Source organism: Sorex araneus, chromosome 7 (genome assembly GCF_027595985.1).
Source record: "Sorex araneus isolate mSorAra2 chromosome 7, mSorAra2.pri, whole genome shotgun sequence".
NCBI classification, from domain to species: Eukaryota; Metazoa; Chordata; class Mammalia; order Eulipotyphla; family Soricidae; genus Sorex; species Sorex araneus.
The window spans coordinates 13,909,565-13,926,050 of NC_073308.1; the positions used below are offsets into that span (position 1 = coordinate 13,909,565).

The window sequence follows — 16,486 nt, forward strand, 5'->3', positions numbered from 1 at the left end:
TTAAATTAAATTGGATAAATTGGAACGTATATAGAAAGATAGGAGAAAGAGGGAGACGTGTGTGTTCAGGAGAGAACTCGGGTTCTCCAAAATGGAAGCAAGCAGAGAAACAAACATGAAATGAGACACAGGTCTGAGGCAGAACACTGCTAGAAGAGCAAGCCTGGTTCTGTATCTTTTTATTTTTTTGCTTTTTGGGTCACACTTGGCACTGCTCAGGGGTTACTCCTGGCTCTGTACTCAGGAATTATTCCTGGAGATGCTTGGGGGATCATATGGGATGCTGGGGATTGAGCATGGGTCAGCTGCATGCCAGGCAGTGCCCTACACACTGTGCTATGGCTCTAGTTCCAGCTCTGTATCTTAACTGCTCTAACTTCCTATTTCTGCAGTCCCAGATCTCTGCTCTCTGCTTTTCAGATAAAAATGAGCCCTGCCAGGAGTAATTCCCCAAGTGCAGAGCTAGGAGTGAGTCCAGAACTCTTCTAGATGTGGCCCAAAAGCAAACAGACAAAAGGCATAAACTGAAAACAATGAACAATATAAACTTTCTGTTTTCTATAATCCCAATAATGTAGTACATAGTAATGTCATCCTACATAATAGATTTCTATTAAGAAATTGACTCATGTATATGAAGATTTGTATAACAGATTTTCTTAGGGGATAGAAAATGAGAACTTTGGTTGTAAAAGTGTAAACAATACAGTATCCATGGAAATTGATTAATATCTTAGAAATGTTCATGACTTTTTTTTTTTCTTTTTGGGTCACACCTGGCAATGCACAGGGGTTACTCCTGGCTCTGCACTCAGGAACCACTCCTGGTGGTGCTCAAGGGACCATATGGGATGTTGGGAATCGAACCCCGGGTTGGCCGCATGCAAGAGCAAATGCCCTACCCACTGTGCTATCACTCCAGCCCCAGAAACTCCAGCCCCTACTGACTTTTGTTCAGTAGTTCTACTTCTAGAAATTAATTCTGCAGAACTCTATTAGAAATGACTTTGGCTTACAGGTCTTCCTTGCACATTGTTTATGATAGCAAAAGATTGATAACAGTCTAAATGTCAGTAGGAAGTGGGTTAAACATTTTTCACATGTACACAATGGAAATAGTATGCATCTGTAAGGACACTGAAAATTTATGTACTTTACCAAAACAAATAAACCATCCCAAAAAACAAAACCCACAACAAAAGCACCTTTTGTTTTTACTGGAAAAGAAAAAAGAAAAAATTTCCAAATATGTTTGATTAAAAAAAATAACTCTGCAATAATATTATTTGGTTTTATTTTTTATTTTCTTGCTTTTTGGGTCACACCCAGTGATGCTCAGGGGTTACTCCTGGCTCTGCACTCAGAAATCACTCCTGGCAGTGCTCAGGGAACCATATGGGATGCCGGGGATTAAACCCAAGTCGGCCGTATGCAGGGCAAACCCCCTACCAGCTGTGCTATGGCTCCAGCCCCACTATTTTGTTTTAAAAGACAGCTAGTAATAGTAAAATATGTTTTGTTCTGAAAAATAAGCCAGAAATGGAATGAGAAGTGAGTGGCTTTGGGGACATACCTGGAAAAATAAAATTTACTATTGTATTTCTATTATACAATAACATATATAACATGAACTGTCTAATATATTAAACTGTATAGATGCAGTCCTTTTTTTTTCTTTTGCTTTTTGAGTCACACCTGGCGATGCACAGGGGTTACTCCTGGCTCTGCACTCAGAAATTATTCCTGGCAGTGTACGGGGGACCATGGGATGCTGGGAATCGAACCTGGGTTGGCCGTGTGCAAGGCAAGTGCCCTATCCCTGTGCTATCGCTCCAGCCCCAGTACCTTTTTACAGTTCTAATAAAAGGCTTTTTTCATTGGAACACATTAAATTTGTGTGCAGTCAGCTGATTGTTGGTTTGTATAGGCCATTACTGTCCTTTTCATCATAAAGTGATTTATTTTTAAACAGTTGGTAAATAAGAGAAAGGAGAACTGCATCCAACTTCATTTCCCTGGGCTAAAAGTTCTGGAGCCTTCTCAGAAGAGGAGCAGGCAAGTACTGCCTGCAGCCACCCCCACAGTCCAAAACTTCAGGACTCATCTTGCTCGAGATGCCAGTGGAAAGAAGTGTCCCAGTTTTAGTTTCTGGAGTGCATGACATCTTCAAATTCAACAATACTGACTGCCCAGTAACAGCACAGCAGAGTAGATGGGAAGTAGCCCAGAAGGCCAGTAAGCAGGAAGTAAAAAAAGTGAGCGGGGGCTCATCGAACCCTCATCCAACACCATTGTGAGATAGAACAGTTGCCACAGGTTTTCTTTTACTGCTTTTTTTTTTTTTAAATAAAATTCTATCTTCCAGTTTGTTTTAACAAGCAGTGTGTTATTTCTGTGCCTGTTAAGGGGACAGGTGTGGGGGATGGGTGGGAACCTGAGGAGAGTGGCAGGGTGGGATGGCCACACTGGCGGTGGAATTGGTGCTGGAGTATCAGATGCCCAAAACAACTGTATTATCAGTAACTTTGTAAACCACAGTGTTTAAATAAAGTTAGGAAAACAAAGACAGAACAATCCCCAAACCTCGTTTCCCTACTTAAAGTTTAAAAAAAAAATTTTTTTTTTTTTTTTTGGTGCCAGGGTGATAGTAAAGGCGTTTGCCCTGCACATAGCCAACCCGGGTTCGATCCCCGGCATTCCATATGGTTCCCCTGAGCACCACCAGGTGTGATTCAGAGCCAGGAGTAACCCCTGAGCATCGCCGGGTATGACCCACAAAGCCAAATTTGTGTGTGTGTGTGTGTGTCTGTGTGTGTGTGTGTGTGTGTGTTCTTTTGGGGGGTTGGCTATACTGGAGCTCTGCTCATGGTTGGTCCTATGCACAGGGGTTACTCCTAGGGGGATCATGGGACCATGTGGGGTGCGGGCAGTAAACCTGGGTTGGCTGCATGGAAGGCAGACTCTTGCTATACTGTCACTTCATCCCCTGCGTGAGCTTTTGACTATTTCAGATGTCATCATTTACTTATATTCTGAACTGACTAGATGACCTGTGCCAGGCCCTTAATGAGCTCCTAACGTAGAGTGAGGGTTTTCGGGACTGGAGAGAATGTATAGTGGTTGGGCGCTTACCTTTCATGCAGCCAATCCGAGTGACCTGGGTTCAATCCCCAGCATCGAATATGTTTCCTCAAGCACTGCCAAAGCTAGGAGTAATCCCTGAGTATCCCTGAATGTGCCCCCAAAACAGAAAAAAAAAGCAGCAAAAAGACCCCCTGAAACAACAACAACCATCCAAACAAAAGAAAGTGAGGGTTTTAAAGTAGATTGGTTTATTTTGCTAGAAAGTTAAGCCTGTTCAGATTTGGAAGAATTTGCAGCATTCTCTCCTGACATCACTGTGTGTAAAGGGTGCATATTGAACATTGGACAGGAAGGGCTGTTTCCTTAATATAAATATTGTTGGTTGTATGAAATCGCAGTACTTTCTCATAAAGTTTTGGAGGGGCAGGGAATGTGGTCTCGGATTACCCCAAGTGGTGCTCAGGAACTGCTTCTGGTTCTCAGGGGATTTGTGCCCAGCCCAGGGCTGATTTCATGCAACGAAAGCACCTTAGCCCCGTACTGCCTCTCATGCCCCTTCGGCCCTGCCATTTTTTAGTTTATTACTTCCTGCAGTACGTGAAAGCATTAATTTGGTACTATGAGCTTTTGACTTGATATTTCTTTTGTAACTCTTAGGTGCGACTTGTTCAGAAGAAAGATACAGGGCATGTATATGCAATGAAAATACTCCGCAAAGCAGATATGCTTGAAAAAGAGCAGGTAAAGCGCAGCTGTAGCAGAGCTTTTAGTTAGCTTATGATTTTATTTTTGTTTCCTAAAACTCTTATTTTTTTCTTATTTGACATGTTTATTCTTTATTAGACTTTCTAAGCTATATCATGTATACTCATAATTTTGCTTTTCTTTGCCTAAAATAATACCTAAACATTTTGTGCTGACTTTTAAAAATTAAAGACCTATGTGAGAAACATCTGCTATTTGTATCTCTCGGTTTATCACAAGATGTCTGTCATGAGATCACTTTGAGGTCACACATGGTGTGGTGGCATGTTTCTTATTGAATGCTGAGAGATAAAAATGTGTCTGCATCTTAGATCTAATGTGTCTTAATATACTCTTATATATAATATATTTCAGTGTCTTAATATACTTCTGTATACTCAAACCAGAGTTGGATCTTCTGAGTAGCACATTACTATTTAAGAGATAACAATATTGTAATTTCTAAATAAATTTGAAAAATATAATGCAAACGGCAGAGCATTGCAAATTGTCTGTAACAATTAATTACAGGTGTCAGAGCAGTAGTACAGTGGGGAGTGTGCTTGCCTTGCACACAGCTGGCCAGGTTCCCATATGGTCCCTGAGCACCTCCAGGAGAGATTTTTAAGCTCAGAGCCAGGAGAAAGTCCTGAACACTTCTGGGTGTGGCGCCCAAACCAACAAAATTAATAACATTGAAAACTTGTAAACTATTTTCCAAATAGATTTATTGGCTGCTTAAGAACTTAATAGAGGGCTGGGGCGATAGCTCAGAGGGCTGACGATCATGCCGACCGTCCGTCCCCTGCACTGCCCCTGGCGTGGTCCTGGGAGTCTCACTGCTGCTTGCCCCAAGCATGGACCCCTCAGGCCCACACAGCTGGTCTGAGCCTGGGCCCACTGGAACACTTGGGAGCCTTTTCCCACCAAATGAATTTCTAATATTAGCATATTAAAGATGAAAATGGTGATGGACTATAGATTATTTAATTTTGCTGGCTGCTTCAGAACAAATCAATTAATCATAAAAATAATCTATAAAGATTAGATGCTATTGCAGAGAAGTGAGAGACCCCTGTGACCAGGAGAACATCGATATAGAGCCCAAGAGCAGGCTTGAAGACAGGTCACAGGGTCCCAGAAAACTCCCCAACATACTGTGATGGAACGTTTCCTCAAACACTGTGCTTTTAGGGGCTGGAGTGATAATACAGTGGGCAGGGCGTTTGCCTTGCATGAGGTCAACCTGGGTTCCATTCCCAGCATCCCATATGGTCCCCTGAGCATCGCCAGGAGTAATTCCTGGGTTCAAAGCCAGGACTAACCCCCGTGCATTGCCGCTGGGTGTGACCCAAAACGCAAAAAAAAAAAAAAAAAAAACCACAAAAAAAAACAAAACAAAAAAACACTGTGCTTTCTTCAAAGCCAATTTTGAAAATTTCTTGATATAAAAGTCAACAAAATGTTCCTAGAAGCAGAATTTTAAATTAACTTAATTGCTTAGCCACATTGCTGGTTCCTTGCTTTGTAGAGTTGATCTCAGTCTGATCCAGTTTAATTTCTGGACACACACCTTAGGACTTAATCAGCCTCCTGCAGTTATGTTTAGTCTAGATGAGAGAGTGGAAGTAGACCAAGAGAAGCCCGTTATTTTCAGTAACAGTGACAAAATTTTGATTTAAAGCCTTTTTGGTAAGATACAGGTGCCTTGCAAGGCTGGAGCCATAGCACAGTAGGTGCTTGCTCTGTACGGGACTGACCAAACCAGACATGTTGATCCCTAACATCCGTTATCGTTACCCACCACCACCAGGAGTAACTGTGTGCAAAGTCACAAGTTTACTTCCCCCTCCCATCACTGGGTGTGGCCCCCAAACACAAAACAATTAACACAGAAAGGTATAGGTGCCTTATTTAGAGAAGTTGTTTTTTGTTTCCTTTTACTAAACAGGAATAAAAGCTGTCCACGGAGAACTCAGGTTATTATTCTAGCTCAGAGGATGTAAGTTTCTGCTATCTAGAAAATAAATTTTCAGGGAGCAGAAAACCAGCATTTAGTTCACTTTTTTGTTTCTCTTTAAATGAAAAAGGAAAAATCACTAGTTGTGATGCCAGTGAGGTTTTAGGGTGGGAGGAAAAATATGGGCTTTTATCTTTGCTTTCTTCGTGCCCAGGATAGCGACTGATATGTAGTTCCCGCTCTATTAAATGTTTATAGAATAGGGAAAAGGGAATCTTTGGTATCACTTGCACCTCAGGCTCATTTAATTTTACCCTGTATTCACCTGACTCTGCTTCTAGACCTCAAGGCTCCTAAATGCTATTTCATCTCCAGGAGAGACGGGCACAGATGGTGCGCTCACAGAGACAGTAGCTCCCCTTGACACACAGGAAATGGTTGCAGTCACTCTCTTATTTTCCAGAGTGAGGGTCAAGTGATAACTAGAACTCCTCCCCACTCTTTTTCATGGCTTCCTGCACCAGTCAGAGCCTGTCCCCAGAGCTGGGAGGAAGTGGAGGCGGTCAAGGCTGCCTTGTCCACGTTAGTGATGGGACTTGCCGCAGTGCCAACACTGCTGTGTCCCAAAAGCTTTGCTTCTCTGTTAGATGTGTGAGGGCAGATGTTTACTTAGTGGCATAATTACATTGCACTGTTTCTTATCACCTTTACCTTCCATTTTCCCACCCTCATACCTTGTCAGTGTATTAAAAAAAAATGCAAGTTTTCTACAATATTGAAACTACCAAAAATGTCCCCAAAGTGCATTTTTAGTAGTAACTCAAATATGTAAACTCAGCTTCTTCCAGCATCCAAGGATTAGCATGGAAGACTGGTAGGCTAGGGATAAGACAGGAGAGAATGAAGGATGCTCTCAGTCTCAGTTGGAAGGAAGATTACCTGGCTTTGCCAGAGACATCCTTGTAGCACAATTAAGAATCCATAGGATTGCATAAACAAAACAGCAATCATGGACTGAGTTCTCCGAACAAAAATGCTAGTAACCTTTGATACACTTCCTCTGCAAATATTATAGAAGTCAAGTCCTGTAGCCTATAGTAAGACTAAAATCTCTGTAGCCTATAGTAAGACTAAAACCTCTGTTATAGGATTGGACTGGGCCTTAGTTAACCCAATTTTGGATTTTGTAACCCTTGTAAGAAAAGGACAGAAAGGATCTTGTGACCCTTGTAAGAAGGACAGAAATTGACATTATGTACCAGTGTTTTGATTGCTATTAGAGTAAATAAGGTTAAATTTGATTAACATGTTTACGAACAAAATGCCCCTTCTCACTGATTTTCAGCAACTTCATTTCCTTAGCTTCTATGTTAGTCCAAGTAGAAACTGATAAAATGTCATGTTTTAATCTCCAACATAGGTTTTATTTGTATTTCAGTTCAGAAGGAATTGATCAGGCCCACTATCGGTAACTAAGAGCTGTGACACTGTGTGTGGAATTGCCAACAGGACGTTGCTGTTACAGGCCCAGGCAGAACTGGAGAGTCTCATATTGGAGGCTCTTTTTAATCATAAAAAATGATTTGGACAAAAGTATATGCAAAAGAATGGTAATTTTAACTAATCAGTTTCAATAAATAGTATCATTCGAGTTGCCGTTTGCATTAAATCCATTCATTTTACCATTTTAAATTCTTTCATCACTCAAGTTCTCATTGCCAAATCTCAAGTCAGATGTCAGTTTCTAATTAGAAGGTTTGCCTAAGCATAAATTATATCTTTTGCATCACCACAATTTAATACGCAAAATAGTATTTAAATTGTTTAAACAAATATACAATCTAATAAATCAGAGCAAAGCCTGTCATTAATCCAATGCATATACCTCCAGGTTGGCCACATTCGTGCGGAGCGTGACATTCTAGTGGAGGCAGACAGTTTGTGGGTTGTGAAAATGTTCTATAGTTTTCAGGATAAGCTAAACCTCTACCTAATCATGGAGTTCCTGCCTGGAGGTAATTACTTGACGATGAAAGGTTATTTTTCCTTTTTTGTTTCATGTTTTTTTTCCTCTCACACAATTAACTCCTTTCTACTTTTGATTGTCCTGACAGAGTTGCTTTCTGTATTTTTTTTTAGGTCTATACAGGAGGGCAGTAAGCTGTCTTGTGCTGAGGTGCCTTTCTGCAATTCTTAGTGCCATGAAAGTAACTTTCCCATTCATCCTCATGATTTCTTTCTTTTCTACTTCTTTTAAAATATATAGGAATATACTAGGGACTCTGCCTGCTTTCCTGTCAGTGGAAATCATACATTAAGTTACCAGTGACAGATTTGAAGCTGTAACAGTTCTTGCTTCAACGTTTTTCTTTCTTTTTTATAATTTATATTAATAAGTGAATTTCTCATTTCTTAGTAACTAGTAATCACAAATTTTTTATTTGTGATATTGCAAGTTTTATGTAACTCAACATGTGTGTCTTCTAAGACAACTAGCTCCCAAGTAGGCCCAGAGCAGAATGTATGTTTCTGGTGAGCAGATGGACTGAAGTGCATGGTGGGAATAATAAGCAAATAAAATTGTGCCATAGTTTGATTATATGACAACCTTTAGTTTCGGTCTAGGGTCATCAGTGTTGTTGTTTTTTTTTTTAATCAACAATTGATGGAGATTAGAAAAGAGTCTGGTAGACTAAGAAGAAATTTCTTTAAATGCCAGTTCTTAAGTTGGAGTAAGAACATCTTAGACTCCGTGACATGTCTTCTCTGGCCTTACCCGCACGTCTTTCATAGCTTCTCATGTCTCCCGACCCTTTGCACTCGGTGGAGTTGACCTGCAGGACTTAGACCACTTGGCCTGGGCCTTCTCAGCTGCTGGCCCTGCTCACACGGGATGCCATTGGCTGCTCTTGGGCCACAGTGCAAGGCCACGTAGCAGCCTGAGAGCTGACGGCACACTGCCATCTTGTCTGTTACACATCCACAGATGTGGCTGACAGGAATGGTAGGAATTCATATACTTCAGTGCTTGGAATTGAAATAACAATAAAATGGGGGGACAGCATTTTGAGAAAGTGTTCTTTTTTCTTAAAAGTAATTTTCTCCAAGACTACAAAACTTTCTCCTGAATAAGTGAAATTCAGAAAGCATAATGCTCATTAAAATCAAAGGTCTCTTTCTCTTTTCCCTAGTTTTCTAACATGTATGACTTTCAGTGAGATCTTAATGACTCTTTCCTGTTTCTCTTAGCTTTTATTTACTTATGTGTACTTCCTTTACTTTGTTTTTGTCTATCTGTTGAGTTAGGATCAGAATTTTAAAAATGAATCATTTTATGTTATTGGTATTTAGTAGAAATAATTGAAATTTGAATTTGCAGAGAAAATACTGGTGTGTTATCAATGTTGCATAAGGGATATTGGTTTATATTGAAATTCTTATAAGAAAACATTGGAGGAAAAATACCCACTGGTCTTGGGGTGTTCACTGTGTACTTTTGGGATGTGGGTATGATATAGTATATAGGACTTTCAGTTCCTTTTTAACTTTTGTTAACTAACACATTACTACCTAAATCCCACCTTTTATTTTTTTTTAACACAAGCAATTTATTACCTTTTTCTCCTCCTTTTATCTCTATTCAAAACAAATATTTTATTATTATTATTATTATTTTAATTGAATCACAATGTGGAAAATTACAATGCTTTCAAGCTTAAGTCTCTGTTATACAATGCTGAAACAACCATCCCTTCACCAGTGCTCATATTCCACCACCAAAAAAAAACCACAAAACCCCAGTATACCTCCCATCCCCCCATAACTGATAAATTTCACTTTACTTTCTCTTTACTTTGGTTACATTCAACATTTCAACAAAAAGACTCACTATTATTGTTAGGAGTTCCCCATTAGAGTCAGGCCTGTGGTGGAGAGTTAAGAGGTCTATCTCTCCAATCTCGGCTATCGTGGCCACGCAGTTTTGGATTTCTGTATTAAAAGTCCAGACTAAATCCAGAAAATCCCACCTTCTAATTTGCACATATTCTAGTGTTTTGTGAATAGAAATTGGGGAACTTCTTTGACCTTCTCCAAATGTTAAAAATTTTTTTTGACATTTCAACCGTCCTAGAGGAACAGTCCAATATCTCTGGAAGTGACTCTCTGCAGACAGGTCTGCAGGTATCTGTGCAAAGTGCAAAGTAAAGTAGCTTTCTATCTAGCATATTTTTCCTAAGCCAGATTATTTTTAGTATGAGAGAGTTTCCTTTTTTTCTCTTCAGTAACATGTAAGCCATAGCGTAGTGGTCAGTATCAGTAGCTTAGGCAAAAGTACTTTGCTCTCTGTGCTGTGGATTTTACCTTGTCAGTGTTCAAAAATTTTGGCCCTTTCTGTTTATACTGATCAGTTTTTGGAGCACAGCAGAGGCCTTTTAGCTTTCCCTTAAGTTGGCAATTGGGGAAGACATCTCTGAAGGCTGGCACTTACTCATGTGTTCTGTGTGTGTGTGTGTGTGTGTGTGTGTGTGTGTGTGTGTGTGTGTGTGTGTGTGTGTGTGTGTGTGTGTGTGTGTGTACACTCATGTGTTGTGTGTGTGTGTGTTTTGTCTCTTCATTTCTAGGGGACATGATGACGCTTTTGATGAAGAAAGACACTCTGACCGAAGAAGAGACTCAGTTCTACATAGCAGAAACCGTCCTGGCCATAGACTCCATCCACCAGCTCGGGTTCATCCACAGGGACATCAAGCCGGACAACCTGCTCCTGGACAGCAAGGTGCAGTGCAGAGCGCAGTTCCTGTGTTTTGGGCCTGAGCAGCCTTTTCTCTAAGCTGTGCTAGTACCAGTAGGAGAGTTGTGGAACTATGAGCTACCTTATTTATTTTTTTTTTTTCAGATTCTGGTTGGCTCTCTCCAGTATGCTATTCCAAACTATAATAATTTTTTTTGAAAGGCTTATAATTCTGTTGAACAGTCTTCTTAAAAATTAAGGCCATTTAGAAAATGACTTAAGCATGCATATGCTGCCTGAGCCCATGTACTGCTTGTGCCCACATGGCTGAGCACATGTGGTGCCCGAGCACATGTGTCGCCCGCATTTCCCCTCTTGAGATGGGTACTTTCATGTCTAATGGTGGGATGTGTATAGAGGCTCTCTCCGCCTTTGGAGAAACCTGGGTTCTCTCTTGAGCAAGATACTCTTCACTCTCTCCCACTTTCTCTTCCTGCTTCCCTTCAAAACCTTCAAATAAAACCTGTTTTATTTCAAAAAATAAAAAATGATTTAAGAGTAAAATTGATTTACAAGATTTTTTAAATAAAGGTAAATATAAGTGGCTCTGTTACATGCTTTACCTCTTTTTGGGGGTGAGGTGGGGACTGTTGCTTAGGGTGACACTCGGCTGTATTCAAGGCTTACTCTTGTCTCTGTGCTCAGGGACCACTCCTGGTAGGCCCAGGAGACCATATGAGTGCTGGGGATCACATGCGCGGCAAGCACCTTACCTGCTGTACTGTACTCTCCAGCCTTCATGTATTCACTGTCACTGTCATCCCGTTGCTCATCGATTTGTTCGAGTGGGCACCAGTAACGTCTCTCATTGTGAGACTTATTGTTACTGTTTTTGGCATATCCAATATGCCACGGGTAGCGTGCCAGGCTCTGCCGTGCAGGTGCGATACTCTCGGTAGCTTGCTGGGCTCTCCAAGAGGGGTGGAGGAATCGAACACGGGTCGGCTGCGTGAAAGGCGAAAGCCCAACTGCTGTGCTATTTCTCCAGCTTCATGTATTACCTCTTAAGAAAACTGCTGGGCAACCTCATCAGTTGCAGAGGAACCCAGTCAGAATCAGGACATAAGACAGAACAACCACCACCACAACAAAAATCAAGTTCAGGTTCCAAATCACACTGTCTCTGCTTTACAGAAAAGCACTTCTCGTCCTCTTTAATGTTTTTTTTGTATTCATCCTTTTTGTGGGGGGACTGGTATGAAGGGGTTTCGCCATACCTGGCTGTTCTTAGGACTTCCTCCGGCTCTTGGCTCAGGGATCAATCCTGGAGCTGTTTGGGGGTTCCAGGAACCAGACCTGGGCTGGTTTTATGCAAGGCAAGTGCCTTAACCTTGTACTTGTCTCCAGCCCTTTTTTAAAAAAATTAATCTAATAATTAGTTTATTTATTTATATTAGTGAGGTACAGTTATATACTTACAAATTTTCAGTGCTTGAATTTCAGTCTTACAGTGATTGAGTACCCATCTCTCCACCAGTGCCCATTCTCCACCACCAATGGTCCCAGCATCCCTCCCACCACTCATTTCACTTAGCATGATACTCTTCATATTAATCTATTTATATGCAAATTTCATGACTTCATCCTTTCTAACAGCTGTGTAGTATTCTGTTGTGTAGATGTACCAAAGTTTCTTTAACCAGTCATCTGTTTTGGGGCACTTGGGTTTTTTCCAGATTCTGGCTATTGTAAACAGTGCTGCAATGAATATACAAGTGCAAATACCATTTCTACTATGCTTTTTTGCATCTCTGGGATATATTCCCAGGAGTGGTATTGCTGGGTCAAATGGAAGCTCAATTTCTAATTTTTTGAGAAGCGTCCATACTGTTTTCCAAAAGGGTTGAAGCAGTCGGCATTCCCACCAGCAGTGAAGGAGAGTCCCTTTCTCCCCACATCCTCATCAACACGGGTTGCTTTTGTTCTTTGGGATGTGGGCCCGTCTCTGTGGTGTGAGATGGTATCTCATTGTTGTTTTGATCTGCATCTCCCTGATGATTAGTGATGAAGAGCATTTTCTCATGTGCCTTGTGGCCATTCGGATTTCTTTGAGAAAGTTTCTGTTCATTTCATTGTCATCGCCCCATTTTCTGATGGGGTTGGATGTTTTCTTATTATAGCGTTCAACCAGTGCCTTGTATATCCTTGATATCAACCCTTTATCAGATGGGTATTGGGTGAATATTTTTTCCCATCTTGTAGATTGTCTTTGTATTCTGGCACTGTTTCTTTTTAATCCCATTTGTTTATATCTGTTTCTACTTGCCTGGTCAATGGTGAGTCATCTTTGAAGATACCTGTAGCTTCAGTGACGTTGAGGGGTTTGCCGACCTTGTACCTTATGGTGCCTTGTGGATTCTGGTCTAATATTGAGGTCTTTAATCCCATTTTGATCTGACTTTTGTGCATGGTGTTAGGTAGAGGTCTGAACCCATTTTTTTTGCACGTAGCTGTCCAGTTTTCCCAGCACCATTTATTAAAGAGGCTTTCCTTGCTCCAGTTCACATTTCTTGCTCCCTTATGAAAGATTAGGTGATCATATATTTGAGGGTGTGTGTAAGGATATTCAACCCTGGCCCATGCGGTATATGAGCCCCTGACCACTGTGTTAACTTCCTGACCCTAGATAGGATAATTCTGAAGAAATAGAAACACAGAGGAATGTTTGAGTTTAAAAAGTAGTAAAATCCTGGAAATGAAGAGATAATATAAAAGGTAGGGCCTTGTATGTGGTCTGCCTGAGTTCAATCCCCAGCACCCCAAATGATTCCCGGAACCTGCCAGGAGTAAGCCCTGAACACCTCCAGGTGTGCCCCCCAGACAAATCCAAAGTAAAATTCTTAAAGACTATGAAGGGCTCAATGATGTTTACAGGCTTCTAGATGTTTACAGGTTTCTATGTGTATGAAAATTTAGATAATATGCAAAATTAAAATTATTAGTAGGACTTGGGCTGGTCTTCTAACGCTGTGTTTGCTGTTTCCTTTCCTCTAGTAGACTCAGCAGCCTCCTTGGAACTGGCAGGAGCTAGAGAAGATAATACTCTTTTCCACAGCCATGAATGCTCACCCATCCATTCCCTTATTTTGTTCCCCTTAGGGCCATGTGAAACTTTCCGACTTTGGCCTTTGTACAGGACTGAAAAAGGCACATAGGACGGAATTTTATAGGAATCTGAACCACAGCCTCCCCAGCGACTTCAGTAAGTATAAAAGTCAGATTGGCCTTTCGTGGCCTCTCCCAAGCCTAGAAGAGCCTTTCCTCTGTAGCTGTCATACTCAGCACAGTTGGGATCTGCAGAGTAGAGATACCTTTGTAGATTGACTTGGGATGTAAGGCTAGGTGGAGACTTAAGTATGTGAAGGCAGATGTTCGAGTGAACATCCGGGTGATCTGCTGGGGTACTGGCAGTGAGTATGGGACAAGTATCCTGGGAAAATCCAAGGTGAAGTTCTTCATCGGGGTTTCTTTCTGTCATGGCGGAAGACACTGGTCTCAGAGAGTTCCTTCTCCAGACCACCAAACCACTGAGTTCTGCAGAAGCTTCCGCCCAGCTCTAGCGCAGCTTCTGTCGAGTACGCTAGAGTCCTGGAGTGTCTGACTCTGTAGCAGTTACTACTCTTGGAAATTTAATGGTGATAATAAGTCGTAAACAATTTTGATCCACTTTGGAGCTTCTGCTCCTGATGAGACTGAATGCCTTCTAATTATTTTTGAGATCTGTCCTCTGTCCACAGAGCCCACATCAGAGCACAGCTCTCATTCTGGTTCTGGAGACTTAAGAATTTTAAGGCTCTGATCTGAGCTTACAAACATTCTGGGAAATGTGTTATCCAGACTTAACAGTGGAATGGCAGAAAAAGCAAGATTTTAGGGTCTCAAATGACTTGAACCAGAGCCAATGAAAAAAATGTAATAAACATTATTCCTTTCTGAACTCTGATGAGGATTTGTTTTCTTCACTATTAGCTTTCCAGAATATGAATTCCAAAAGGAAAGCAGAAACCTGGAAGAGAAATAGACGTCAGCTTGTAAGTAATATTTGTGTCTTCTTAATTGTTACAGAGGAAACATGTCTATTTAGAAAATGGGCACATAACATTGCATTTGTTTTGTGCAGTATACTTCCTATATGGAGATTATCCTCCTAGGGCACTGTTATTATGTCTGTAGCACCCAGAATACCAGAAGGATGGAAAATTGCTTAGACATTTTCATAGATAACCTCATTCCGAACTTTCTTTGTAGGTGACAACCCCTTCCTTTGCATCTTTTTCCTTTTTCAGGGGGGAGGGGCGTGGGCCACATCTGCAGCACTCAGAGGCTACTCTTGACTCTGTGCCCAAAGGGTACTCCCAGGGCTGCTTGAGAAACTGTGGTGCCAAGGGTCTAACTTGTGTTGGAGATTGAACTGCACTGATGGCGACTGTGTGCAGGGCGAGTGCCTTAACCACCGGACCCTCTCCCTGGCTCCCAAACTTTCTCCTGTTTCTATGGTAGCAGAGGGATTTCAAAGTGAAACTAAGTATAAATACCTACTTTTAAACGTTTTAAGACAATGGTTCTGAGACACTAAACATTTTGATGCATACAGTATAGACAAGATTCCTCCATTCATACCTGTTCCACTCTTTCCTACTTTTTTGTAATAGAAACAAAGAAGTTGTACATAAAAACTGGAAAGAAATTGGGAAAATCCTTATTATTACATTTGTTTATATACATAATGAGTTATGCTCCAGAAGCTTAAAAATAACATGATTGTATTTACCTTAATACTATGTTGGATGTTATTTATTTGTTTGTTTGTTTGTTTATTGCTTTTTTGGGTCACACCCAGTGATGCACAGGGGTTACTCCTGGCTCATGCACTCAGGAATTACTCCTGGCTGAGCTCTGGGGACCATATGGAATGCTGGGAATAGAACCCGGGTTGGCCACGTGCAAGGCAAACGCTCTACCTGTGTGCTATCGCCCCAGCCCCCTATGTTGGACATTATTTGAAAAGTAAAAATTCACAAGTGAAACACTGTCTTGGCAAACTTTGACATGCAATGTACATGTCCAGTTTCTAATTGTTAGAAAGTTAGTCATTGAGAAAATAGATTTTTTTTTTTTTTTTGCTTTTTTGGGGTCACACCCAGTGATGCACAGGGGTTATTCCTGGCTCATGCACTCAGGAATTACTCCTGGCGGTGCTCAGGGGACCATATGGGATGCTGGGAATCGAACCCGGGTCGGCCACATGCAAGGCAAATGCCCTACCCGTTGTGCTATTGCTCCAGCCCGAGAAAATAGAATTTTTTAAAGGAATGGCAATACTACTGCTTGTTTGTGTATACAGTAACTTATCAGGTATGCCAAAATTATTTTTTCCAGACTTAATAAAATTTTGAATTAAAGTTCTCTATAATATCTTTAGTTATTCATTAGTTTGTGAGTAAGTAGATATCAGTCATGTGAAAATGGAAATGAAAGGGCTTGCATTTCAAAAATTATCTGCGGCCCACATCGGGTGTCTGAGTGCTTCTTTTTTTTTGCTTTTTGGGTCACACCTGGCGATGCACAGGGGTTTCTCCTGGCTCTGCACTCAGGAATTGCCCCTGGCGGTGCTCAGGGAACCATATGGGATGCTGGGAATTGAACCTGGGTCGGCCACGTGCAAGGCAAACGCCCTACCCGCTGTGCTATTGCTCCAGCCCCTGAGGGCTTCTTTTTATTATTTTTTATGTTAAACCTAGGTCCTGGGAGAGGCATTAGCTTAAAACTAAGCACTCTTAGACATATAGTAACTAAAACCCTTGACATCTTATTTTTGGATTTTTACATTTACTGTAGTTAGTCATATAGTAGTTCCTTTTCTGGCACTCTTTATGCCTAGGTTCTATATGTGGTTAAAAACAGTT

At 41.1% G+C, this 16,486-nt stretch overlaps 1 protein-coding gene across 8 annotated transcripts in view; it reads left to right on the forward strand.

Annotated features, from left to right (window-relative positions):
* STK38 (serine/threonine kinase 38) overlaps positions 1 to 16,486 on the forward strand; it is a 57,340-nt gene that overhangs the window by 28,461 nt on the left and 12,393 nt on the right. For all 8 annotated transcript variants that reach the window (XR_008631054.1, XM_055144508.1, XM_055144507.1 and 5 more), the window contains exons 5-9: positions 3,742 to 3,825; positions 7,680 to 7,803; positions 10,411 to 10,565; positions 13,680 to 13,782; positions 14,550 to 14,611. Coding sequence is in view for 7 of the 8 variants with exons in the window: in XM_055144508.1 (XP_055000483.1) it covers positions 3,742 to 3,825; positions 7,680 to 7,803; positions 10,411 to 10,565; positions 13,680 to 13,782; positions 14,550 to 14,611 (528 nt within the window). In the remaining variant the exon portion in view is untranslated. The remainder of the gene's footprint in view (positions 1 to 3,741; positions 3,826 to 7,679; positions 7,804 to 10,410; positions 10,566 to 13,679; positions 13,783 to 14,549; positions 14,612 to 16,486) is intronic.